This window comes from Natator depressus, chromosome 4 (assembly GCF_965152275.1).
Source record: "Natator depressus isolate rNatDep1 chromosome 4, rNatDep2.hap1, whole genome shotgun sequence".
Classification (NCBI taxonomy): Eukaryota; Metazoa; Chordata; order Testudines; family Cheloniidae; genus Natator; species Natator depressus.
Window position 1 is genome coordinate 66,544,399 of NC_134237.1, and position 27,564 is coordinate 66,571,962.

The following is a 27,564-nucleotide window of genomic DNA, read 5'->3' on the forward strand; positions in this document are numbered from 1 at the left end:
TAGGTCACTCCTATGATCTTTCAGCTTGGCATACAAGCAATTTCGTCATCTAAATTTGAGTTTTATTGTGATGGTTTAATAGAACAAACAAAACATAGTCCTGGAGGATTAGGCCAAACCCATCAGGTCAGTAATGCTATATAGTATTCTACATTAAATTATTTTGTACTAGCTGTTAGTGTTCTAGTGAACGTGGGCTAGAGATACATATTGCTTCATATAATTAAGTAGGGATTCCAAAAGTCTGAGTGTCACTTTATAACTATTAACCTTCAACAAATACTAGATGTGATAAGATTGGGGAAAGAGGGAGAGAAGAGGAACTGGAAGGAAATTGCAAGTTTGAAGATTGAGACATGCCATATACCAGCTGAAATATTTAAGTTCCACATGCCAAAGGAAAGTAGGTTTGACTAGGCAAGAAGAATAATTAGTTCTTTGAGTCACAGTTAAAAAATAAAAAACAAAAACATTCAGCACATCTGTCTGACGAAACTGTCATGAAAGCACACTAGCAATCTGTGCTAGACATTTACTTCTATTTTAATTACTGCAGTTTCACTACATCACTAACTTCATGGGACAGTGCCTTAAACTCCAACAACTAGCCTAGTTTTTATTTGGCAACATTTAGCGTTTAAGCCATGACAATGACTTCCCAGTTTGTTTTAAACAAGAACATCTGATTGTCTGCAATGTGTACAGATACTGAGAACCCAGTTTGCAGCTATGATTGTAAAACAAGTCTTCTGGTGCCAAAAATTATTGTACTATGCTGAGAAAATAGAGTTTAGTAGCTATTGTAAGGAGGCCACGCAACAAGGCAATAATTGCAGTTTTCACCTGTGTAAACGACTATGCACGTCAAAGAAGAAATCAGCTCCAGACACAAGACTCCAAGGATAAGGTAGAGATACTTTTTACTGTAGTTAGGAAAGGAATGCTGAGCTGAAAGTATCAGAAGCAGGGCTGCATTTCCTTAAAAGAAAAAAAAACAGACATGACATTTACGTGTTTTAGTCTAGCTAATAACCAAAAATGGCTCAAAAATTCCCTCCTCCAATACCTACATCCCAGTGGACTCTTGTTTGTTAGGCTAGATGGATTATAGCTATGGAATGGAAAAACATGACTGGTGTGTGATTTAAATTGCATAAGAGTAAGAAAGAGACAAGTGTTCATAATTACAGTTATTTGTGAAACTTAAGTCCTACAGGACCAGAATGCTTCATTCTATAGTTCTTGAAGCCTTCAAGCAAATGCACAAAATTCAGTGACAGCTAAGATATACAATGAATCAGTAACGTTGTCATTGATTGACAAGAATGTTGTACCTATTGTCTAATATTTGACTTTTCAGTACATCAGTGTAGTAGTCCACCAAGGCACTAGTGTCATTTAATTCAGAGCAGGCAGAAGAGATATTTGAATTCCCATTCTCCTCCCATTTGTCATCATTCCCCTCCCCATGCACTTCTTGCGTCAGATATAAAATAATAAATTAAGTTCTTCAGAGTAGGTACCATGTCCTTCTTTTGTGCTGTAGAGTTTTTACAATATTCTAGGGAACATAAGACATGTCAGCTGTGAGGTAGGTTTAGAACTCATATACTCCTTTAAAGCAGAGCAGGAACAGGATACTGTGTTGGATGACTGAACTGTCAAGGCCAAATTTGCCACTTTATGAAATGTGGCATCCCCATTTCATTTCCACCTTCACTTCTCAGTAGTGTTTGAGGGAAGTTGACCCTCACCCCCCAACAAGGAAGTTTTGCTTGGGTGTTTACACACTTGGAATTTTAACCATTACATATACTAGAAGCCCTAAGCTTGCAAAAGGGACATCGTTTAACGAACATAAGGAAATCAGTACATCAAACTGCAAGATCACACATACACACGATAATTGAGAGAAGTTTCCATTTCAGCGATCTGAAGCACACTATGTACTCAGCTTAGGTTTTATTCTCCACAATCACTGCTTTCCAATAAAAAGGCCCCCTATTAAAAAAGAGCCATGACCATATGATTTTAGTCAAGAATTAAGTTCAGTTTCTGGAAAAAGCTGGACAGCTGCTGCTCGTTAAACACCTCCTATGCTTGATGCCACTAGGAAGTAAAACTAAAGAATGTACAGAGTTAAAATGCTGCCAAGAATCCTCTTCTCCCCAGGAAAAGTAGGGATGAAGTAGCATTCGTAACATGAATCCTGCTGCAAATTAAGGAGTTTTATTTTGCTTGAAACTTCAGCAACATGCAGCCTAGGCCTGGGCTACACTCAAAAATCAGATCAACCTAACTATCACTCAGGGCTGTGAAAAACCATCATGCCTTGTGTGTCACAGTTAGGTCAACCTAACCCCGGTGTATACATGGCTAGACTGACGGAAGAGTTCTTCCATCAACCTAGCTACCACCTTGGTGGAAGGGTTTTCCTTCATTATCTCTAATATAGGAAGCATCTATGCTACAGCAGCGCACAAGCAGTGCTGTAGCTGTGCTGCTATAGTGTACATATGGTCTAAGTCATATTAGAAGTTGGAGTATGTGGAAAATGGTGAAGGGGATGAGACCTCTTCAGACTTTCTTTTCTTCCATTTTGCAGTTATGGAATGCACCCCTTGGAAACACTTTCCACAAATGCACATGATCTCTCCATACAAGCAAATGAGAAAGTCTGTACTGTTTCATGAGGACCTAGAGTAGACCACATAATTGTTCCCCACCCCAGCCCTTTTTGTAAAATGGGGCATGTTACATGACTGCTTTTCTCCAACCTGAACACCCTTTGCTCTTAAATTCTGGAGTTTGACTGCAGACTCAAGCTCAGAAGCGAGCACACTGACTAAGTAATGCAAGTTCTTATTACTATATGAAGCCTACAATGGCTTCAGAAAGTAAAGTCAGCCAAGAGCATTCCTGGGGCCCTGTGGATGCATGCAAGTCAGCATTTTATCAGCCAACAGTCAGAAACAGGGCAAAATTACTAGCAGCCAAATGCAGCACATGTTTGCTCCAAGGACATTATGGCTACCAGATTTAGTTGATGGGACAAGACATCTAGTCAGTGGCTACTATTTCTGAATCTATTTCAACTCAGCTGAATTCTGGCCTGCTGCTACAGTAATAAAAGCAAGAGCAGGGAGGTTTGTATTTAACTATTAAGCATAGCACTCTCAAACAAACTAGTGTGCCACAAACTTAAAAGTTATGAGTTCATAAAGCGTAGATGAAGTAGTTCAGTTCACGGTATTTTTTGATACAGAATCCGTAAAAGAAAAAAATGCAAATCGGTTTCTCTCACCTGTAGAATGTATAAGGAGTGGCAGTCTTTTAAGATGTCTTGTTGATCGGTAGATCATGAGGTATCCTCTGCATCTGACTTTACTGTGCTGATGCTGAAGATATCGTTCAAAGACAACATGCAGAATCCACAGAATTACCTTTGCAATGATTATGACACTTTGCACCTTAAGTGGGCTGGTGTAGTTTCCGGGGCATTCGTCCTCATTTGGGTTTACATAAGAACAATATATACCTGCTAAAAATACTAAGACAACAAAAGCAACCTGTGAAAGAAGGGAAAGAGAGGAGACAGACCTTAAGGTTAATAGTTAAAATATAAGCAATATTACCAAAATTTAACTACTGTGCCTTATTTTCTGGATTGGTTCAAATGGAAGGAAAAAAAAAAAAAAAGAAGATCCCTAGAATCCCTAATGCAGTTTTCTAGAACAGTGGTCTCCACAGTGGGGTGCACACACCCCAGGGGGTGTGCAGAAGGAGGAGCGCCACCAGACAGCACTCGGCCGTTGTTTTTCTTCAGCAGCGGCTCTGCATGCCTGCAGCAGGCCCCCGCCGCCCCCCCGGCACACCTTCCCTCCTTCTTTCTTTGGCAGCACCGTGGGGTTGCACGATCCAAAAAACTTTGGAGACCACTGTTCTAGAAGATACTTCATCTTTGTACAATAAGTATATCATGCGTCTTCTTCCTGAATACAGAACTGAAATATTTGTTCTGCCTTTTTTGCATCATTAATAATTTTACCACCTCCATCTACTCATGGACCAACAACATTGCTAGATTTTTTTGTTCCTAGCACACAGTACTAAGATTACTTATTGTCCTCAGCCTTACCAGTGATGGATTTTTCCCAGATGCCTTTAGCTTCCCTTATTTTATACATTTCATGATTTCTAGTTTATGTCAATTGCTATCTATTTCTCTTTACATGTGCTATATTGATTTTGTCATTTATAATTGCTGCCTTCACTGCACCAGGATGCGCTTCTACCCAAAAACTGTGGCTTTTTGGCCACCTAATAAACTCTTAAAGGACTCTTGTTCAACATTTTTCCTCCCGATCAGTGTTGCTCATAATTTTCCTCAGCTTTGGGAAACTAGCCCTTTTGAAACACCAGGTATACATTTGGGACTGTCCTCTGGTTGCCCATATTGAATGTAATCAGGTCATGACAGTTGATCTGTAGGTAACCACCAACTTCCAGTCCTGTTATTAGTGCTATTTTTAAAAAAAGCAAAAAGCCACCAGAAAGCAGCTTAGTGGCCCAAGGTCGTGAGTGGCTGAAGAATCAGATAAGAGGACACAGCTTTTTAGTCAAGGGTATTAAGGAAAGTCAAACATCCTTCGTTGTACTGTCTACAAGATATTTTTTGCAGACTAAGTTGGTGACTCAGGCATTTATTTTCACAAAGCGGAAGAGGATAGGTATAGTGGCTTTTTAAAAAAAATAGATTAGTTAAAAGAAGGCATTTAAGCCTTGTTTAAGTTATTATTCTACTGCCTTATCCTCTTATGGGATTGTCAACACAGTCAACAGTAAACTTGCTGTAGGAGAACGGACCACAATCCTGTAAGAGTGCTCAAATATAATTATCCTGTGAGATAACATGGTTGGTTTTAGTTTATACCTAGGCACTTACAAAACTAAATGCCCCCCACCCCAAAAAAAAAAAAAAAAAAAAAAAAGACAGAGGTTTTGATTCTAAGCCTCCCTGATCTTCTAAAATTGTAAACAAGAGTGTTTTGAATTCTGAGGAGACCAAACACACACCATTGGACTCCAAGCTCTCCAAACGTTTATCCACAAGTACTTCTAATACTAATCAGCCACTTAATAGTAGGTCCATTTCAGAGTGATCTTCTTAAGTTTGTAGAGAAGAAAGTAAATGCCTCTTACATGTTTTTTTCCCCCCTCCCATGATTTATATCTTCCATATATCAAACAGTAGTGTATATCCTGTTACAATAATACTCCACAGTATAAGCCCATGCATTTTATACAAAGAACTAACAGGACATACTTCTGCAAATTTTTGATATTTAAAAGCATGCAGATAGTTTCTAGTCTTCCTTTTCACCAAAAACCTCACCATTAAGGATTCCCATTTTTTTAAGGGATGGTGCCACGAGTTAATTTAAGTTTATAATCCAAGTGATTTCAGTTTAGAAATCATGGAGGTAGATATAGCAGCTAGCTATTTTTGTCTGGGATATTTAATTAAAAAAAAAAGTGTCCAATAACTACACTACCTCTACTACCTTAACCCAGGTAATTAATTCTGGACAAGTACAATACTTTGTTTTATACAACACTTGAACTGGATCCACTCATTAAAATGGAGATCAGCCAGAAATTGTTTTTATGTCTGGAGAGTGGATATCACTTCTCACCCTGCATCTGTTTGAGAAAGATATGCCCTAAACTAAACTACCTAAACATAGCTCTTCATCCTTCCATTTCCAAATTCATCCTTACACTTCAGAGTACTAAAAAAAGTTTCATTGCCATTTTACAGATTTTAAAAAAGCACATAGAAATATTAAGTGATTTACTCAAGGTCACACAGCCTGTCAGTGACAAAGCTGGGAATAAAATTCAGATTTTCCATCTCCCAGCCCAAGTGTCTTGTCCACTAGTCATGTAATTTAGAATGCCACTGTCATTTTTATTCTGTCCAGTTACTTAAATTGTGTTTTTAATACCTTTGCTGTTTCTCAGGTATTCCAACATGGAACTATAGGTATGTGTATTTTAAATGACCAGGATTAAGATGGAAACTGAGCAAATATTATACAGTGCGTACATCCTCAGAATTGACTGGAGAGGGAAGGATAGCCTAATGTTTATGGTGATGAGGATCTGGGTTTGATTCCTGACTGTGCCACAAGCTTCCTGTGTGACATTTAGAAAGTCACTTTGTGGCTCAGTTCCCCATCTGTGAGAAGGGGAGAATAGCACTTCCCTGTTTCACAGGAATGCTGCAAGGACAAATGCATTAAAAATTGTCAAGTGCTTGGATAATATGGTAATGGAGTAAAATAGATCAATATTCCAGAAGGTCATCCGATCAATTTGACATACCCCAAAACTGAACCTTTACTGAGTAAGGGAAAGTTAAGGTGAAAATGGAGCTGGAGTCTCTGGAAAACAAAAAGAAGGTTGCAAAGGGAGTAAGTCCGAGGTTTTCAGCATGCACATTTGTGAACACTGATTTCAAGAGGACTGACAGGAGGGAACGCATTCTGGACATCTGGTTTTGAGTAGCAGGACTCCCTCAGACCACCAGTTGATTGAGTGTTCCTTCCTTTTCCCCTCCCTACACGCCCCCGGCCTTTTCTGCACCCCAAACTGCTCTTTAGCAGCTTAAGAGCTACATGTACAAGTTACTGGGGAATGAATGTTCCCTATTCCCTCCTGCCCTGAAGATATGATCTTTAAGACGCTCGTTTGGTTGCCACCATTTTCCCCAAAAACCTTGGTAGGCTCCTGCCCTTCTCCCCACAGCTTGAGAAGACCTCTCTGTCCCAAGTGATGAGTATCTGGGCGGTGTGAGAAAGGGATGGTGAGAAAAATTCAGATGGAGCTGTGCTTGAGAACACTAGCTAAAGCTTGTCAGACAGAAGCCATATTTTAAATGTTTCTAATTACCAACATGCAGTGAGGTTAGGGCTTGTCTACATACAGAAGTTACACCAACTACATTGATTTCTAAATTGACATTATGCACTCTTACATTGGTTTAAGAGACTCCACACAAGAGGGTTGCTCAAATCTAGTGAAGTCCATTTTAGGAAACTGGTTTAGTTGATACAGTTTGTATGTAGACTGAGCTTTTAAAACAAAAAAGAGAAGGAGCGCTACAGATGTGACATTAATGCACTGTCCACATTAGAGCTACCCAAATTCTGTTCAACGCACTGATGCAGTTACGTCAGTCCAAGTTTCCTTACATAGGAGGCCTAAGACTTTTTTCCTAACCTGAGCAGATGGAAGGTGGGCTAGGACAACTCAGGAATCTTTACCAGGCACTAGCTGAGTACAGACAAGGCTAAATTTACTAGAAGTAATGAAGAGGCAAGTCAAAAATGTAGACTGGATTAGTGTTTAATATGAATTACTAAATCTTTTAAATCAACTCTACACAAGTTTAAGTACAGGAATGTTTTCTTGGTCCTGAGGCAACATCCTAATTTAAATGTCATTTTGTAGCACTGACATTATCCAGTTCACTAAAACCAAGTGACTTCTTGTTGGACTAGATTCAAGATTACCTGCCATATCCATGTGAGTGGAAAGTTTGCAGTGTTGGGATGGAATGTTTAAAATACAAGGCAAGAGGAGTATGCAACACAAAAGTTACTTCTCTCTGTCCCCACAATCCCGGCTTTAGAGCCAATACATCACAGCTGGAGAACCAGAATTTCCCATTATCCGCTCATACCCAAGCTAATAAAATTAAAAAAGATGATTCGTCCCAAAACTTACATTTATAAGCAACAGAAAGTTGGCAATCAAGACTGTAGGAATAGCATGGAATCTCGGTCTCAGTTGGGAATGTAATGCATGAGGTGGAAGAAGTGGTGCATCGAGTAGAGGATCATCTTCTGTGCTCTGCGTTATCTCCAAGGAACCCTGAAATTTAATCATGAGTTTCAGATTAATTTTTCCACATTACTCTTTCAATGGGTGTTTCCAAGGCAGGCCATCTTCTCGTACCACAAAATTTCACGCAGCTATAACTTTCTGGGAGAACACTGAATTAAGTAATTTAACAAATTAATCATTAAGAACAGAGATCATACCATTTGGCCATTTCTAGAATGGCTGTGCTCCTATTGATGGGCTTTAGTCTTCAAAATACTTTTCAAATATTTGAGTGTCATTGAGATTTCTGACACCTCCACATTTAAAGGAAGTGGAACACCTCTTCAACCACACTGAAATCTCAACCACGAAAAAGAACTACAAAAAACACAAGACGTAACGCTACTGCTTTCAGCTCAGGGAATAGAGAAAAGCGAAGTAGCCTGCTGCCATATACTAAGCACGTCTACTTTGGACGAGGTTAGAATTTGTATTTTAGCATGATTATCCTATGACAAGTTAATAGAATATCATGCCTTGTCCATGCTAGAAGTCTGTTATGTTAAATATCTATTCCCTCTAGATTAGAGCTGTAAAACATTGTGGCCACATGTAATACTTCAGATGTGGCATGCTTGAAAAGGTCACAGATCTGGTCCCTATGACTTATCAACCAGACAGCTGTGAGGGGAATCCCACTTCTCGATCCCTGCATCCCACCACTCTCAATCTGTTACCCCTTGATGGAAGTGAGGCCCCTAAGCACTGGCCCCCAGGTCCAGCGCTGAACCCCCTCAAGGTACCTCAGTAACTTAAATAACCCTTATCCCAGACTCCTACCGAAGGCGAGAGCCTTCTAAGTTACAGTTTAAGTTTCTCAGGGGGAAACACAGTAGATGTAGCATATACAGACTTGAACACAGCATTGCTCTTTAACAGCATGAGAAAGATACAGGTCTCTACAAAATAAACCCTACATACATTTCCTCTGACTAGCTCACCCTTCCCTTGGGAGACGGTTCAGGCAGGGTCCCCCTCTCCCTGCCACTGTTTCCCTCGTCTTAAACTGGTAAAAAATGGCTTTAGACTAAATAGAGTAGCTTCTGCCCCTTACAAACAAGTCCCTGGTCAGCCTCCACAGGTGATCCCAGACAGACCAGGTGACCTTACTGCTTACCAGGTGACTGTTGCTAAGCAAGCTGGCTCTGAACCAGGAGAACTGGTTTATTGGGGGGAGAGAAATTTTGGTCAACAATTATTATATTTCAGTGGCAGAACATTTAAATCAACTCCTCTCTTGTTATCCCTTTTCCACTAGCCTTTGGAAATCTAGTTCAACAGGACAAAAGTAAAGAAACCAAGAGTGATGCTGCCAGACCAGACATCAGCTTATGCCAAGGCCCCTAGGCCTCAAATGAACACTGACAAATGCCTAGCTGGAGGCCTGTCTGGTTCCCCTGTGTGTTAGTATTGGTAAAATAGATAGAGTTAAGAATGTGTTTAGTCTTTATCACGGTGACCAGATGTCCCATTTTTAAAGGGGGGAGTCCTGTATTAAAGCCCTCCTGCAGGGGTCCTGACTTTCTTAAAAACTGGCAAATTGTCCTGTATTTTCTGTCCCCCCCAATCAGTACCAGCAGGTCCTACTGCAGGCCAGATCCTTGCTCACCAGCTGCCCACCCACCGGGGGGGGGGGGGGGAAGAGGGGGAGGGGAGAGTGTGTGGAGGAGTGGCCGACGATGGGGGGGTGCAAGGTTGGTGGTGGGGTAAAGATGCAGCAGATGGGGTTGGCTGCTCCCCCCGCTGGTCCAATCAGTGCAGCTCCTACTGTATGCCGGCTCTCGTCCAGCAGGGCCCTGCTCCCCATCCCATTTTTGGCCAGCACTGGCTGCACACTGAGCCACGATAGCTACTGAGTGCTGGGTTATGTCAGCAGGCACCAGGCAGTGGCCTGTTACATGTCACCTATACTGTCGACCCACTGGTTCTTTATGTGCTCCCTCTCCTGCTGGGGCAAAGTAATTTCCAGCCTGTTCCTGCCCTGAACCTGCAGGCTCCACAGCAGCCAGCCCCGGGGCGGGGGCTTAGCAATTTGAAAGTTTGTACTGCATAGTTCTGATTGATTGCCATTGAAGTTGCCCAAATACAAGTAATTTTACTAGGTGCCATGTATTCAGCATAGGGAAATATGGTCTCCCTAGTTTTTATGAAATGCTTGTAGGATGCTGCATGTATTAAGCTTGCTTATAAACCTCTGTACCACGTGTTATATAGGTAAATATTTAAGTGTTTGCTCTAAAACTATACATTCACAGTGAGGAGAGAAGAATTACCAAGTGGGAAATACTAGATTACCACAAGAGGCGTCATCTCCTGACCAACAAAAGAAAGCCTGTAAACATCAGACAAGCCATTGTGGCACATCAATGGACAAAAGACATCATTGATTTCTCCCTCAATACCAATGAAGAGGAGATAAACATTCATCCCATCATCTTGAGCTCTGCGGGAAGGGAATAAAAATCCCTGTCCTGCTTGGAATTCAGGGCATGGACAAGATTTCTAAGCATAAACAAGGGATCCCCAGTTGTTTAGCTTGGGTTAGTCCTGAAGGACATACAGATCTTGCATGCTACAGCAGCTTCTATTACTTTTTGAAACCTAAGACTAACTCATCTGTATGTGCATGTATGTTCACCTGCGTTAACCTTATAAATAACTCATTTCTTTTTCCCAGTTAAAAGATCTTTAATTATAGGACTGGCTACAAGCATTGTCTTTGGTGAGAGATAAAAGGTGCACTTGACCTGGGGTAAGCGAATGGTCCTTTGAGACTAGGAGTAACCTGAATATTGTTGTGATTTAGGGACCATCTATCACAAAGACAGGCTTCCCTGGGTGGCAAAATAGATCAGAATACCTAAGGGGACTGTCTGTGATTCCATGTTAAGGCTGTTATAATGCTTTCAGAAGTCACACTTGATACATGATTAGTGAAATCTCAGCTTGGTGTCTGTGCCTTGCTTCTTAGCAGTATACCATGAGGTTGGTACTCACACTCATGAGCCACTCCAGACTGCTTGAGACCCATATCCAAAATGGAGTCTAGTATGGTCAAAATCTGAGTACAAAATAGTTCAAAATCTCATGCAGAATTCCTACATCGTACAGGTAGATTCCCCAAAATCTCACCATCTCCAGTATACTATGCTTCAATTAGGGCCAATAGTGACAGTCTGAACCATTTCAGCCACAACTATTCTAGTTCTAGTGTGGACACAGATTAGCTGGAACTATTCAGCTTGTCTTCCCCCCCCACCGTCCCTTCAGGGCACCAGCACCCCTTCAGAGTTCCATACTAGTTCTGCCCTGTGCATTTTAGGGATGTGGAGCAAACAAGATTCAGCACAGTTAATATGGATGTGCTGAATCAGTTTTCAGATTACCATTACACAAAACGGGAAGTCAACCAGATTTGCCACCGTCAGAGACAAGATACTGGGCTAGCTGGATCCATTGGTCTGACCCAGTATGGAGATTCTTGTGTTCTACATTTTTAAAGTTTTAAAATGCTGCTTGTGCGCGTTTCATTGGATTCTGATCGCCATTTAAATGTAGCTTGACAAATTCAAAGTAAAAAAAATCTAGTAAATAAGAAATGTCATTCACCATTTAACATTAAAAAGTAAAAAAGTAGTCTAAGTGTGTTACACTATATATAAATGCACTGTAAGTTAAACAGTTATATAGCTTATCCTCCTACTTCGCAAGAAGTATCAAATTTAGAGTAAAGGCTACTCTTAGTTGCAAGTTGATGAGTTTTAATGATTATACCAAACAACGAGAATTAATCTGTTTAGGCTCTAATAAATGTGTTAGTCTCCAAGGTGCCACAAGTACTCCTGTTCTTTTTGCAGATACAAACTAACTCAGTAGCAGCTGTAACAAGATTTAAGTCACTTATTTAAATCAAGGTTCCCTGCTTTACAGATTGTAAACTGATTAAAATCAGCAACTGAAATGTAACATTGAACAATTATAAGTTCAGATTAGATGTATGGAGCCTCAACCAGACTCAGGATAGATTTAAAAAACCAGGTAATTTAAGTCAGTGAGATCAATCCCTCCAGCCACTTTACAACTCAAAGCTATGGCAAGCAACAGTGATATAGACAGCCACATCAGGGAAAATAAGCAGATTTCTCTCTCAAATTTAGTTCTTCTTCCACTTGAGGAATCTGGATACACCATAATATTTCATATTTAAGAGATTCTTTGCAGCTATAAAGAACTAGCAAAGTATTTTAAGGAGAAACTGTAAAGATTCTTCATAGAAACCAACATGGTTAGGAACATGCCTTTTTAGTACTTTATGAGTATCTGTGGCCTGTTTTTTTTTTTTTTTTTTTTGGTTAAGATGACAGTTTTCCAGCTTTGTTTTTACCTTTGAAGAACCAGGAAGTCTGGTCTTCTAGGGATAGGGTCACCTGTAAAGAGACTCAAGGTCTCGTCTATATTAGAAGTTTTACTGATTCACTTTGTTGTAAGCCATGCTAAATGCAAAAGAATAAAAGTAGAGATTCTAGGCTGCACCTGCAGGTTCACAGAAAGGAGTCGTCGTCTTAGGGAAGGAGGGTGCAGAGATGCAAGCCCCTTTCCAATTTTAGGATGCTCCCAACACAAAGAACCTTGACTGCCCTACTGCATAGCAGTCCCAGGCTGCCTGGGGGCTGCTCTACAGGCCACAGCAACAGAGAAACCCTATTACCTAGGCTTGGCAGAATTTGTTTTTGTAAATCTGATGGTTAATATCAGTTATTTTTAGCCTTCCCCCACTCCTGATTTGTATCTATTTTAATACCTTTTTGCAGCAGCGCTATGCTCTACACACAGCTGGAGACACCAGATCCCTGCAGGCACAAGAAATGCTGCAATCTTGGCAGGACAGAGCAGATCCCTAGCCAGAGCCAGGAGGATGACAGACTCCTACCTGTGAGGGAGACGACCCCACTGCTGAAAAGCTCCTGCCCAGGAATGGTCCCTGCTCACCCAGCCAGCAGGTGGAGCTGTGATAACAGGCCTGCAGAGGGTTCCCTGGGCAGCTAGTAACACCAGATACCTACAGATGCAAGGTGTGGGGGAGGCAGTGCTTGGTCAACTGTTACCAAGGCACCCCCTTTCTCCCCCTCCCCTCAGTTTCAGCATGCCAGGTGAAATTAACCTGTGATGACTATTTAAAATTGAATCTGGCCAAGCCTACAGTAACAGAAAACTTCCCTCCTGACCCCTGCTCCAGGGTTGCAAGGGGAATTCTGCCCCAACGAGCAAAAGGGTTTTATGGCTCATGTATGTTGCTCATGTATGTAAGCTGGGTTTCAATTCCACACAAAATTGGGTCATCAAAATGAGATAAAAAGGTGTTGGGGCTGGTTGGGCTCCAGGTCCCCGCTATAGGCACTGCAACCTGGTGCACAGGTTTGCATCACTGCTCAAGCATGGGCCAGCTGCCTCTCCATCATGAGGATGGAGGGGCCAACCAGGCCAACTTTGCATGAGTAGCATTATTATCCAATGCACCAAGTTGTAACACCACTCTCACAAATTTGGCCTGGCCAGCCCCCTGTCGTCATGATGGGGCAGTTGGGCCAAACATGAGTTGTGCTGCAACTCAAGAGGTCCCAGAGCCCACAGTGGGAAGCCCCAGGACAGGAGCTAAGGGGGAAGTGGTAGATCTGTTTGCATTAGATATGGCAGCTTTGGATGGTGGGGGGTGGGTCAGGATTTTGGGGGCCCTGGCTGCTCCCCCTAACCTGTCCCTTCTTTCCACAGGTATGGGGAAGAGTAGTCTCCTGCTTTCGTTTGCAGGTGACATTTCTGGTAATAACTGTCCCCCTGATGTACCAACACCACAACCCCCCACTTAGCCATGTAACACCCTCATCTTCCATATAACTTGCCCTACCCCCCACTCGGTGACTCCCAGCCTCTAGATCTTCCCCCACTGCACCCCAGCCCCTTCTGTCCCCCAACCCTTACACAGCTCCCTGCATCCCATGGGGGGGGAGGAGGAGGAGAGAAAGTATTTTGGGGGAGGTCTCAGCTCACCACCCAGACCCACTTGTTAGTGGAGGGGGTTCCCCCATCTGTTAACATCTGGCTGGAATCTTAGCTCTGTACCCCCTCCCACCCCAGTTCTCCTGTGGGAGGCCTCTGGGTGGCCACCAAGGTTTTCAAAATGGGTCCTGAGCCCAAAAAGGCCAACTGCAGGAGAATCCTTCTCTTCGGCCTTGTCTTCAGTAGGTACCGATGCATTTAAGTATGTGCAAGTCAACATATACCAAGAGAAAAGTCTTAGGCCAGGTCTATACTGGAAAACCCTATTCATGTAGAAGCAGTTTATACTGGCAAAAGTCTTTTGCCAGCATACCTTATACCAGTTGCCCAAGCAAAGTTAGATGTAGCTATACTAGCAGAAAAGTGCTTTTGCTGGTACAGCTACATTTACATTAGGGCTTGTGCAGATATGGAAGCGTCAGACCCCATTAACCAACATTACTACACTAGGGCTTCCGCTGGTACAGACATGGCCGTAGTGTCTGTAGATGCTACGATTGATTCAGTTCTCTCCTTGCCAGGGAAAGTTTCCTACTTCACTTGCCACCCCCCAATTTCTGCTCAATACTGCTTTTAGAATTTCAAATACAAATGTTTTCTATTAAGTACTTCTATGCATGGGCTAGCTAGCAGTTAGAGGTTCTCATGTAGTGCTTTTAAGTTTAACCCCTTGAGATAGGGTAGATAAAAAGCCATTTCTAAAAATTTAAATTATAGCTTTATTTTAAATACTAAAACTTATTTTTGAAATTATGACAACCTATAGTAAGCCATTCACTATAAGATGTTAGAATGGTTTAAATTAAATGTTTGCTGCCAAGTTTTCAAGAAAGCCAAAACTGAACTGGTGGAAGTTACTAGCCATGCACTTGCAGCCATGTATTTTTCACTTTTAGAGAAAGTTTAATTGTCCCTTTAGTTACCCAAGACATTAAAAAAGTTAAATTTACTCAATTAATTGTACTCCAGATTACCTGAAATTAATCTTCTTATGCTGCACACACATTTAGGAGAATTTACAGAATATTTGTTTTAAGGAACCCATACAACCCATTGAGGTTTGTCCATTAATCAGGTTTGAGATATTAGGAGTCAGATTAACTTTGAGTTTTACAACAATTTGGGGCTTGTTTACCCAGAGTTGCACTATTTAAAATTTTATTTTTATACAAAAACTAGTACAAGAGGTAGTGTGCATGCTTATTTTGATTTATACCAGGTTTATTTTGTTTCATCTTGACCCTGTTATAAACATGTTTAATCTAACCTAAAATAAGCCATTTAAATTGAATTTAAGGGTGCTCATGCACCAGTTTGGTTAAACCACTGGTGTTGCCTATAGAAGGGTTCCTAACACGTTGGATACAAAGAATTAGATTATCAGTAAACATAGATGTATACACAAAAGATGTTGGTAGATGTTTCATTGTACACACAAAAGCTAAGAACGTATTTCCATTGGTAGTTAAAATTTACAGATAAGCAACATTTTTATTTTTGCCTGAGGACAGTTTGATTTAAAGATATTTACTTTGTATATTTTGACATGTTAATTTGTTAACCATTACAAAGGTTTACTTTTTCAACTCTCAACATCTGTTAAATAATTGTCTGAACCCCATAATTCCCAAGATTTCATGTAACTGAATAAATTGAGAAAAATAAAAAAAAGTGCTTATATTTTTAAACATTAAAAACAAATAAACCCAGTTCTGCTAGGCCTACTAGTAAGTAAATTCACAGGTAGAAGATAACCGTTCCTTAAATTTGGTTATAGTTGTGATGGGTTTGACCCCCTTCCGGGATGCCACCTGATGTACTGGGATTTCACTGAGCCTCTCCTGCGCAACCAGCCTGGGTTCCCTCTCCCTGCTTTGCTAAATTAGGCTCTCCAGCCTCTTGCAGCACACACAGAGGTAGGACCACACCCCACTGCAGACACAGACTGAAGTCAGCTCTGTGTGAGAGGACTCCCTCCCCCACCCCCCAGCACTCACGTGCACACCCCTTTTGGGAGATAAACCCAAAATAATACTGTCTTGTGCTGTATAGAAAAATCTGCACAGCACAAACTCAAAAAAAAAAAACCTGTCCTCTTCCTCAATGTGGAGAGAGATGTGTACAACTTCTTGCCCCCTCAGTTAGAAATTACATAAACTGGGTTATATTATAAACAAGAAATAAGTCTATTAACCACAAAAGGTAGATTAAGTAGTTAAAAAGACCACAAACAGAACAAAGCAGATTACTACGCAAATAAAACCAAACATGCAAACTAAGCTTGATTCCCTAAAGAAATTGGTTACAAATAGTAATTTGTCATCCTAGATATTGTTGCAGGCAGATTAAAGAAAGTCTTGAAAAGGCAGCTGCACTGGTCTCCAGCTTGAGACCTCAGGTATTATTATTCACAAGCTAGACACCCTTCCATCTTGGGCTCAAGCCTTCTCCCTCCAGTTCAGTTCTTGCTTCCAGGTGTTTTTCAGCGTCTCTTTGGGTGGGAAGACAGAGGAGATAACCTGGATGATGTCACTCCCCTGCATTATATAGCTTGTGTATGGCAGGAACCCTTTGTCTCCCAGTGGAAGAACATGGCACTCCGAGGGGTGGGTCCAGTACCAGGTGACTCAGACCCATGTCTCTGCAGGGCTGTGGCAGCCATTACTCGTAGGTTTCTGAGTGGTAGCTGTGTTAATCTGTATCAGCAAAAAGAACAAGGTGCCACAAGTACTCCTTGTTCTTATTATTCCTAGGCTGTCTGGAGTGACCAAAGGAAGACTAAGTAAACTCTTTTACAGTCCATTGTCTCTGCCAATGGCCTATTAGCCCTGTCTGGCTTTTCCATTCTTGTACCCGAAGGGCTGGTTGGGGGGGGGGGGGGGCGGTACTCAAACTAACATTTGAAATACAGATACAATCGTTAATATTCCTATCTTCAGATACAGAAATGATACAGGCATAGAAATTTGATAATCACATTCAGTAAATCATAACCTTTCCAATGAAATCTCACATGAGCTATCTTGTGTACCTCAGTTATGTTACATCCATATTATAAGCATATTTTCATAAAGAATATGAAGTGAAATATCACATTAATCCTATGATTATATACAACTCTAGCATCTAGACTATTTCAAGGGCTAATCCCACCTTGCTGGCTACCCACTCCTACTGCCACCTGGCCCTCTCAGCCTCCCTTCAACAGCAGCCCACATAGGAATGGGAATTAGAAGTGCCAGTTGATGAAGACTAAGAAGGTAAAAAGAGAAGAAATTTCTACCACCACCCTACATCAATTTTCAGAGTAACAGCCGTGTTAGTCTGTATTCGTAAAAAGAAAAAAGAAAAGGAGTACTTGTGGCACCTTAGAGACTAACCAGTTTATTTGAGCATGAGCTTTCGTGAGCTACAGCTCACTTCATCGGATGCATAGAATATTGTGGAAACTGCAGAAGACATTATATACATACAGAGACCATGAAACAAAACTTCCTCCCACCCCACTGTCCTGCTCGTAACAGCTTATCAGTTGTGTCTCTTTAAGGGCCATTATGCAGGTCTTCTGGACCATAACACAACACTGCCAGGACTTCAGGATCTATAGAACTAGGACACCAGCACCATTAAAAGAATCTAGAATCCCATTACGCTACACCTTCCAAAATTCTTCCCCTCCCCGCCAGTAGATTCTGATGTTATCCCCCTTAGAACACCACAGTAGGATAAATCTTAAAGCTAGGCATCTGTAGCCAATTGCTCAATCAGCAACATCCTTAAATTGTTGGATCATATTAAAGAAGTTCTGTATTAAAATCACAAATGAGTTTGATTCCCCATAGTTTAAATTCCAGGGTATTACTAATTAAGAGGTCTCTTGGGTTTTGGTACTGTTTCTCTCCCTCTATGTGTGAAACTTGCAAGCTGCTAATTGTGTTAGTACATTCTAAGACAGAATCTGTTCTCAAAGCAATTCACAGAGACTCAAAGCAATACTCTAACAACAGAAACAGCACCCAGAGACTCCCCGCCCTTTTGTTGTATTAACAATTGTGATTAAAATAGAGATAGAGGATGTATGTGGACGGATGCTTGGTGTGGATAACAACTGAATGATCAGGGAGGTGCCAGCCTAAGAATCCAGTGTCCATCGGCTGAAGAAGGCGTCAAGTGGAAATAACCAGAGGACCCCCGGAGGGCAGACTGGAATCCACCCAACAGCCTCAAGAATGGGAGAACCAAAGAACAAGATAACTTCTTGGAGCCGTCAGGAATGTGCTATCTGCTGATTGATTCAGCAACAGCATGATGAAGCAATTCCCATAGACTGGCATAGGAAGAAATTCCTATAAAAATAGACTCTTAAAAAGTGAGAACTTTGGGGTCTGATTCTGCAAACCAACTTCCAGGAGCATCAGATGAGCATCTGACAAGGCCCTGCTCCCTCCTCATGTCCAGGCCACCTGGCCAGTGGCTTGGCATGAGCAACTCTAAGGCTGGTAACTATGATGACAACCTTGCAGAACCTCTGTGTGTGTGTGTGTGTGTGTGTGTGTGAGAATGTGTGAATAAATATGAGATTGAATGGAATGTTATAGCTATAACTAACTGCTTACTATGATAACAACCTTGCAGAACCTGTGTGTGTGTGTGTGTGTGTGTATGAATGAATGAGTGAATAAAGATGAGATTGAATGGAATGTTACAGCTGTAACTAACTGCTTACTATGATTCTTTCTGTATTCACAATAAATGTGGTATTTTGCCTTTTTCCCTTTAATAAGATCCTGCTGGTTTTTAATTTATTGGTACAACAAAATAGATAAGAAGAAAGTGACCACCTGGGTCCTACTACTGACTGTAAGGTTAGCAGTCAACAATACCAGCACAACCTAGGCTGATTTTGGATGAAGCACCTGGACTCTCACAATACTGAGACATGTCTCCAACCCTACCCTAATACAGCTAGTCCCCCCAGCACACTTCCAAATGCATCACAAAAAAATATGGAGAAGTCCTCGTCCACTTCCCCATTTCTCCTACAGAAGACATTTGAGTGCATGCATATGCTATGAAGTGATGAATAACAGGAAACTAGCCCTTTTAGGGGTGGACAGGCCTTCAGATGGAAGCCATATCACCTTCCAGGAAGGACTAGGAGCTGCAACCCAACATGGTACCAGAATACCACAGATTTCTTGGGCCCAGTAACCTCACCCATCACATACAGTTTTAATGGTTCAATAGTTGATCTCCTGGCTTACATGGAAGCCATAAGATTCTCCCAGGCAGACTCAGGAGCTACACATGCAGCCACACATATACTGGCTTTTATCTTCATCCTAAAATATTGGTGAGGTCACTGACATACCACTCTCCTGATCTGATCATCTCATCCAGGCCGGTGTCAAAATCCTTCCTACCAGGACAGTAAGCAACCAAAGCTGGTCTGTCCCTAAAGATTCCAGAACTCCCTAGGTTTTCAACTCATCTAAATATAAGGCCAAGGTTCGATAAGCTAATCCAGATACTTTCACCCCAAGCCCTCCACATCAACCAAGAAAATCACCAAGGTTCACAGATGAACTGTGGGAAATGAAGTGCAGAGGAAGAGGTTTTGAAAGCCATTGGTGCAAAGGAAAGAAAAACCCCCACACAAAACTCTGAACTCCTCTGCCAATAGTGCAGACACTTACATGATTGCATTATTGCCTTAAAGGAGGCAAAACTAGTCTCTGCAATCAACATGGCAGAATCACAACAAGCAGAGCTATAATTGCTTGGTCAACTTGCTAAGTCAACCCATACCCATGCATCAGCCACAAAGAGGTTAACATACCTCATTGATATGGTCAGAAAAGTACATATGGAGTGAACTGGGATAGAAAATGCTATCCTAACCAGATTGTATTATCTGCCCCAGCATTCCTAACTGAGTTTGGCCCCATAACACATGCTGAAGCTAAAGAAGCCGGCGGCGGAGGGAGGGGGAAGAGAAGGGAAGTGAAGAGGAGAATTAGAGCCTCAACCTGTTGAACTGATTTATGCATTTCCTGGCTGGTAAAAACCAGTGAAGAACAAATAGTCATTGCTCCTTCAGAGAAGCATATCTATCAAACGCAATGAAAAATGATAACTGACCACACTATATTACAAGTTTCAGAGTAGCAGCCGTGTTAGTCTGTTTTCGCAAAAAGAAAAGGAGTACTAGTGGCACCTTAGAGACTAACACATTTATTTGAGCATAAGTTTTCGTGAGCTACAGCTCACTTCATCGGATGCATTCAGCGGAAGGTACAGTGGGGAAATTAATATACACAGAGAACATGAAACAATGGGTGTTACCATACACACTGTAACCAGAGTGATCACTTAAGGTGAGCTATCACCAGCAGGAGAGCGGGCGGGGGTGGGGGGCACGAGGGGGACCTTTCGTATTGATAATCAAGGTGGGCTATTTCCAGCAATTAACAAGAACGTCTGAGGAATGGTGGGGGGATAAATGTGGGGAAATATATATAGTTTTACTTTGTGTAATGACCCATCCACTCCCAGTCTCTATTCAAGCCTAAGTTAATTGTATCCAGTTTGCAAATTAAGTTCAATTCAGCAGTCTCTCATTGGAATCTGTTTCTGAAGTTTTTTTTGTTGAAGACTTGCCACTTTCAGGTCTGTAATCGAGTGACCAAAGAGATTGAAGTGTTCTCCAACTGGTTTTTGAATGTTATAATTCTTGACGTCCAATTTGTGTCCATTTATTCTTTTACATAGGGACTGTCCAGTTTGGCCAATGCACATGGCAGAGGGGCACTGCTGGCACATGATGGCATATATCACATTGGTAGATGTGCAGGTGAACGAGCCTCTGATAGTGTGGCTGATGTGATTAAGCCCTATGATGGTGTCCCCTGAATAGATATGTGGACACAGTTGGCAACGGGCTTTGTTGCAAGGATAGGTTCCTGGGTTAGTGGTTCTGTTGTGTGGTTGCTGGTGAGTATTTGCTTCAGGTTGGGGGGCTGTCTGTAAGCAAGGACTGGCCTGTCTCCCAAGATCTGTGAGAGTGATGGGTCGTCCTTCAGGATAGGTTGTAGATCCTTGCTGATGCGTTGGAGAGGTTTTAGTTGGGGGCTGAAGGTGATGGCTAGTGGCGTTCGTTATTTTCTTTGTTGGGCCTGTCCTGTAGTAGGGGACTTCTGGGTACTCTGCTGGCTCTGTCAATCTGTTTCTTCACTTCAGCAGGTGGGTATTTTAGTGTTAAGAATTCTTGATAGAGATCTTGTAGGTGTTTGTCTACAGTCAAGCTCTACGATACAACTGCATTTGCTCCAACCCCTCAGACAGAGACAATGGATCATGTGGCGTGGTCGGGATGAAAGCTAGAGGCACATAGGTAGGAATAGCGGTCAGTAGGTTTCCGGTATAGGGTGGTGTTGATGTGACCATCGCTTATTAGCGCTGTAATCTCTTGTGTGGACTGGTCCAGGCTGAGGTTGACGGTGGGATGGAAATTGTTGAAATCATGGTGGAATTCCTCAAGGGCTTCTTTTCCATGGGTCCAGATGATGAAGATGTCATCAATATAGTGCAAGTAAAGTAGGGGCATTAGAGGACGAGAGCTGAGGAAGCGTTGTTCTAAGTCAGCCATAAAAATGTTGGCATACTGTGGGGCCATGTGGGTACCCATAGCTGTGCCGCTGGTTTGAAGGTGTCTCCAAATGTGAAATAGTTATGGGTGAGGACAAAGTTCAGCCACCAGATTTGTCATGACATTATCGGGGATACTGTTCCCGACGGCTTGTAGTCCATCTTTGTGTGGAATGTTGGTGTAGAGGGCTTCTACATCCATAGCGGCTAGGATGGTGTTTTCAGGAAGATCACCGATGGATTGTAGTTTCCTCAGGAAGTCAGTGGTGTCTCGAAGGTAGCTGGGAGTGCTGGTAGCGTAGGGCCTGAGGAGTGAGTCTACACAGTCAGACAATCCTGCTGTTCGGGTGCCAATGCCTGAGATGATGGGGCATCCAGGATTTCCAGGTTTATGGACCTTGGGTAGCAGATAGAATACCCCAGGTCGGGGTTCTAGGGGTGTGTCTGTGTGGATTTCTTCTTGTGGTTTTTCAGGGAGTTTCTTGAGCAAATGCTGTAGTTTCTTTTGGTAACCCTCAGTGGGATCAGAGGGTAATGGCTAGTAGAAAGTGGTGCTGGAGAGCTGCCTAGCAGCCTCTTGTTCATATTCCGACCTACTCATGATGACAGCAGTACCTCCTTTGTCAACTCTGACATCATAATCAAAAAGGCTATTTCTGAGGCTGTGGATGGCATTGTGTTCTGCACGGCTGAGGTTATGGGGCAAGTGACGCTGCTTTTCCACAATTTCAGCCCGTGCATGTCGGTGGAAGCACTCTACGTAGAAGTCCAGTCTGTTGTTTCGACCTTCAGGAGGAGTCCACCCGGAATCCTTCTTATTGTAGTCTTGGTAGGAAGCTCTCTGTGGGTTAGTAATGTTGTTCAGAGGTGTACGGGAAATATTCCTTGAGTCGGAGGCGTCGAAAATAGGATTCTAGGTCACCACAGAACTGTATCATGTTCGTGGGGGTGGAGGGACAGAAGGAGAGGCCCAGAGATAGGACAGATTCTTCTGCTGGGCTAAGAGTATAGTTGGATAGATTGACAATATTGCTGGGTGGGTTAAGGGAACCACTGGTGTGGTCCCTTGTGGCATGTAGTAGTTTAGATAGTTTAGTGTCCTTTTTCTTTTGTAGAGAAGCAAAGTGTGTATTGTAAATGGCTTGTCTAGTTTTTGTAAAGTGCAGCCACGAGGAAGTTTGTGTGGAAGGTTGGTTTTTTATGAGAGTATCCAGTTTTGAGAGCTCATTCTTAATCTTTCCCTGTTTGCTGTAGAAGATGTTGATCAGGTGGTTCTGCAGTTTCTTTGAGAGCGTGTGGCACAAGCAGTCAGCATAGTCTTCAACCCCTCAGACAGAGACAAACACCTACAAGATCTCTATCAAGCATTCTTACAACTACAATACCCACCTGCTGAAGTGAGGAAACAAATTGACAGAGCCAGCAGAGTACCCAGAAGTCACCTACTATAGGACAGGCCTAACAAAGATAACAGAACGTCACTAGTCATCACCTTCAGCCCCCAACTAAAACCTCTCCAACGCATCATCAAGGATCTATAACCTATCCTGAAGGACGACCCATCACTCTCACAGATCTTGGGAGACAGGCCAGTCCTTGCTTACAGACAGCCCCCCAACCTGAAGCAAATACTCACCAGCAACCACACGACAGAACCACTAACCTAGGAACCTATCCTTGCAACAAAGCCCGTTGCCAACTGTGTCCACATATCTATTCAGGGGACACCATCATAGGGCTTAATCACATCAGCCACACCATCAGAGGCTCGTTCACCTGCACATCTACCAATGTGATATATGCCATCATGTGCCAGCAATGCCTCTCTGCCATGTACATTGGCCAAACTGGACAGTCTCTACGTAAAAGAATAAATGGACACAAATCAGACGTCAAGAATTATAACATTCAAAAACCAGTTGGAGAACACTTCAATCTCTCTGGTCACTCGCTTACAGACCTGAGAGTGGCAATACTTCAACAAAACAACTTCAAAAACAGACTCCAACGAGAGACTGCTGAATTGGAATTAAATTTGCAAACTGGATACAATTAACTTAGGCTTGAATAGAGACTGGGAGTGGATGGGTCATTACACAAAGTAAAACTATTTCCCCACATTTATCCCCCCCACCATTTCTCAGACATTCTTGCCAACTGCTGGAAATGGCCCACCTTGATTATCAATACAAAAAGGTCCCTCCCCCGCTGGTAACAGCTCACCTTAAGTGATCACTCTGGTTACAGTGTATATGGTAACACCCATTGTTTCATGTTCTCTATGTATATAAATCTCCCCACTGTATTTTCCACTGAATGCATCCGATGAAGTGAGCTATAGCTCACGAAAGCTTATGCTCAAATAAATTTGTTAGTGTCTAAGGTGCCACAAGTACTCCTTTTCTTTTTACTATATTGCAAGACACACCAATACTCAACTCTGAAGATCTTTCCAGGTTTGATCCTGTTTCCAAGCCTCCCATTCCTGGTCAAAATAAGAGCACTAACACAATGCTCCCATGTTACTATAACACAAATGAAATCAGAAGTGTGAATATTCACCTTCAACTGACTTGAGTACAAGATGTGGATGTAATTTCTCAAGTTTCATGTGAACAACAAAATTACCTACAAGTATGTATCACTTCCCCATCTTACCAGCACTAACCCGTGACCAGTCTATGTTTTCAGACATTAATCTTTGCTACTGTAGTCAGCATAGTACCCTTAGTTTTTACATGAATGGCTAAATCCGATAGCTTTTAAGATACCGGATTGCATGAGAATTAATTGACTAGTGATCGGTCAGAAGAGGTATCACTACAGTGCAGTTCACTTATTGAGGTCAGGGTTACCTTTTAGGTCAAAGCAAGGGGGGGCACCCACAGGAGGAGAAAGATGCAGGGAAGTCACATTTGTGGCTTGCTACTGCAGTTATGTTTTCAAGAGTACAAAAGCATCTCTTTATACTAATTCTACTTACTCACGCATCATAGATCCCCAGCTTCCAAAACCCTCCAGCCACATTTCCATGCCAGAATCAGAAGTTATCTACATTTGTAGAGACTGTGCATCTGGATAGCCAAATGCACACATTGTAAAATATTAAAGCTAATGTTAAAAAAATTATATAATATATAGGTTAGGAAAAGAGTGTCTGTACATCTGGGTATAGTGCGGGGGTTCTCAAACTGGGGGACAGGACCCCTCAGGGGGTCACAAGGTTATTATATGGGGGGGTCGCGAGCTGTCAGCCTGCACCCTAAACCCCGCTGTGCACCCAGCATTTATAATGGTGTTAAATATATTTTAAAAAGTGTTTTTAATTTATAAGGGGGGGGGGGTGTCACACTCAGAGGTTTGCTATGTGAAAGGGGTCACCAGTACAAAAAAGTTTGAGAACCACTGGTATAGTGCTTATATTATCCACAAATATAAAAGTTAGTTTTTAAAAGTCATATGAAATACAGAGTATATGATCAGCAATAACCCAAATTTAGGTGAATAGATTGAACAATACAGCTTAGATATTAGAATCCGAATACTCAGGTACATCACTCATGAAAAGCTGTACAGGGATTTGGTTGTGGAAAGCAAAATATATCAATGAGTGGAGACTGTATTTTCTAAATAGACAACCAACCTAATCCTCAGTTACTGAGGAAAAATCCATGAGCAAAGTATGTTACTTTCCTGACTGCGCTTTTCATCGGCACTCCAGCTCATCCCTCCTGGCATTGCCTATGTGATCTATGTAGATGTCCCTCGACCACCTGATTGCGTCTAACACCATGAGTTGCCGCATCAGCCGAGCTTAGTGCTAACCAATTCTGCATTCTCTCAGCACTCGATCGTTACTGGGGTCCCATGCACCTAAGGCTCCAATGCGTGCGTGTCTCTGGACCTGATAACCCTTAGCTCTCAAGGTTTCAGCCAGAGGGGTGTATTTCTCTACCTTTCAAGCTCTGGCATCGTGGAAGGCCAGGGTCCTGCTCTCAAAGGGCACAGTACTACATCAACAGTTTATATATTTTAAGGTCAGAGTCATCTGTGTATTAAATAGAGAACTTACATTTCATGGCCAGGCCATTTCCTCCACATTCTTCTTAAGGAAGCAGCATAACCAAGTTTGGTGCTATAAATAATCTATAATTTGGGTGGGTGGGGGTTGGGGCTGTTACTTAAGTTGCTTCTGTGATGTATCTTTGTGTGTGTGTGTGTGCGCACACACACACACACACACACACACACACGGTATCTCCAAGTGATATTGTTTGAAAATCAATCATACATCAAAATAGCAGTCAGTGTTTTACATGCTTACAAAAAAAGCAAATAGCGTTCCTTATCAGAGCCCAAACAAGACAACAGGAAGAGATTATGCAGGAACATAAATAAAAAGCCTCTGTCCTAAAAACCTTTTCAGAAAGAGTTTTAAATTGATCAGTTTTGGAGTTTAACATAACTGCCACTCCTTCATACAAAAGCCCATTCGATCCACCTACAGTTATCTTTTAGCTGCTCCCAATCCTGTTGGCCCACCCCACCACATGTATTTCAGTTCACTATCGGACTTCCCCTCTCCCATCCATCCCCACAGGCCTCTTGAGCCCATACGTGTTCTGAAAACTGAGGAGCTACACAAAATCACAAACAGATGACTCCCCTGTAGAATAAACTTTGGTATCATTTGTGTATATTATATATATATATAAATAAAATAGAGCTGTTTTGTTTTCTAATAAGCAAACAGATTCAGGCTGCCGCCTTTTGTTCTTCAACACATCTGTTTAAAAGACAGGTATAAATTACTTGTACTCCCTTGGACCCCGTTGTAAGGAAGATTTCTCAAGTCATTTAAAAAATAAATAAAAAAAAAGGGGGGGGGGGGGGAAGCAAACAAGCAACAGTAAGGTTACCTGCTGGATGCTAGTTTGTTATTATAAGCACTTCTCGCCTGCTTTTTAAAAAAACCTCCAGAGCACTTTTACAGGAGTAGAATCATTAGTCGGTCTGTGCAGCTGGGGAAACTGAGACACTGTCTCTAAATGTCACATGATGAGAAGCCTGTGCAGGGCTGGCATGAGAGGACCCCGCTCCATGACTCCCCGTGCAGAGTCCCGATCCACGGGCCCACGCCCCTAAGGGGCAGGCGCAGCCAGAAAATTAAAACGTGGGTCCGCGCTGCGAGCCTCCCCTCCTTGGGGCCCAGGGAATCGTAACGAATACCCCCAAGCCTGCAGTTGCGGAACGGCTTTCCTAGGGCTCCACAGCACGCCGGAGCGGGCTGCCCCCCGAGCCCGGGACCCCCCACATCTCACCGCACAGCCACGCCCCCCCCCGCTCTGCAACGTGCCGCGACGCCTCGGGGACCCCCGCGCGCGGCGCCCTCACTGCCGGGCTGCGCCCCGCTGCTCACGTTATCCAGCTGCCGCTGCGGCCCCGCAGCTGCTCCCGCCACCGCCATCGCCGCCTGCTGCCGCGCTGGGCTCCCCCGGCGGCAGCGCCCCCGCTGCCGTCCCCAGCCCTATTAATGGGCGACTCCCCTCCCGCAGCGGGCACGGCCTCCCAGGCGCGGCCCAGCCCTACGCCCACCCGCCTGCCGCGACCGGCCTTAAGCCCGCCCCCACGCCAGCCTCGCCCCACCCACTGGCGCTCGGCGCCCCCTGTCGGTGATTGCTGGGCAGCTGGGCTCGCGCTTGCGGCTCTCCCCAGCGCCGCGCCTGCCTTTTCCGAGCCGGCTCCTGACTGCTTCAGCTGAGACAGCAACAACTCTGCCATCGCCGGCGCACGGGGAGGTCGGGGCCTGGCCGCATACACACCCCTGGGCTGCAGTGTCTTGTCTGGCTGGGAAGCTGCGTCAAACACCCGGCAGCTGGCTGTGAGCTTTGCCGGTGGTTTGACCCAGCTGAT

The 27,564-nt window shown here is 42.9% G+C and overlaps 1 protein-coding gene across 2 annotated transcripts in view; it reads right to left on the reverse strand.

Moving 5' to 3' along the window:
• TMEM192 (transmembrane protein 192) overlaps positions 1 to 27,185 on the reverse strand; it is a 45,528-nt gene extending 18,343 nt beyond the window's left edge. For both annotated transcript variants that reach the window (XR_012639308.1, XM_074951102.1), the window contains exons 1-4: positions 27,071 to 27,185; positions 7,792 to 7,938; positions 3,305 to 3,569; positions 844 to 978 (exon numbers count right to left, since the gene is read on the reverse strand). Coding sequence is in view for 1 of the 2 variants with exons in the window: in XM_074951102.1 (XP_074807203.1) it covers positions 844 to 978; positions 3,305 to 3,569; positions 7,792 to 7,938; positions 27,071 to 27,118 (595 nt within the window). In the remaining variant the exon portion in view is untranslated. The remainder of the gene's footprint in view (positions 1 to 843; positions 979 to 3,304; positions 3,570 to 7,791; positions 7,939 to 27,070) is intronic.
• Between the last annotated feature and the right edge of the window lie 379 nt (positions 27,186 to 27,564).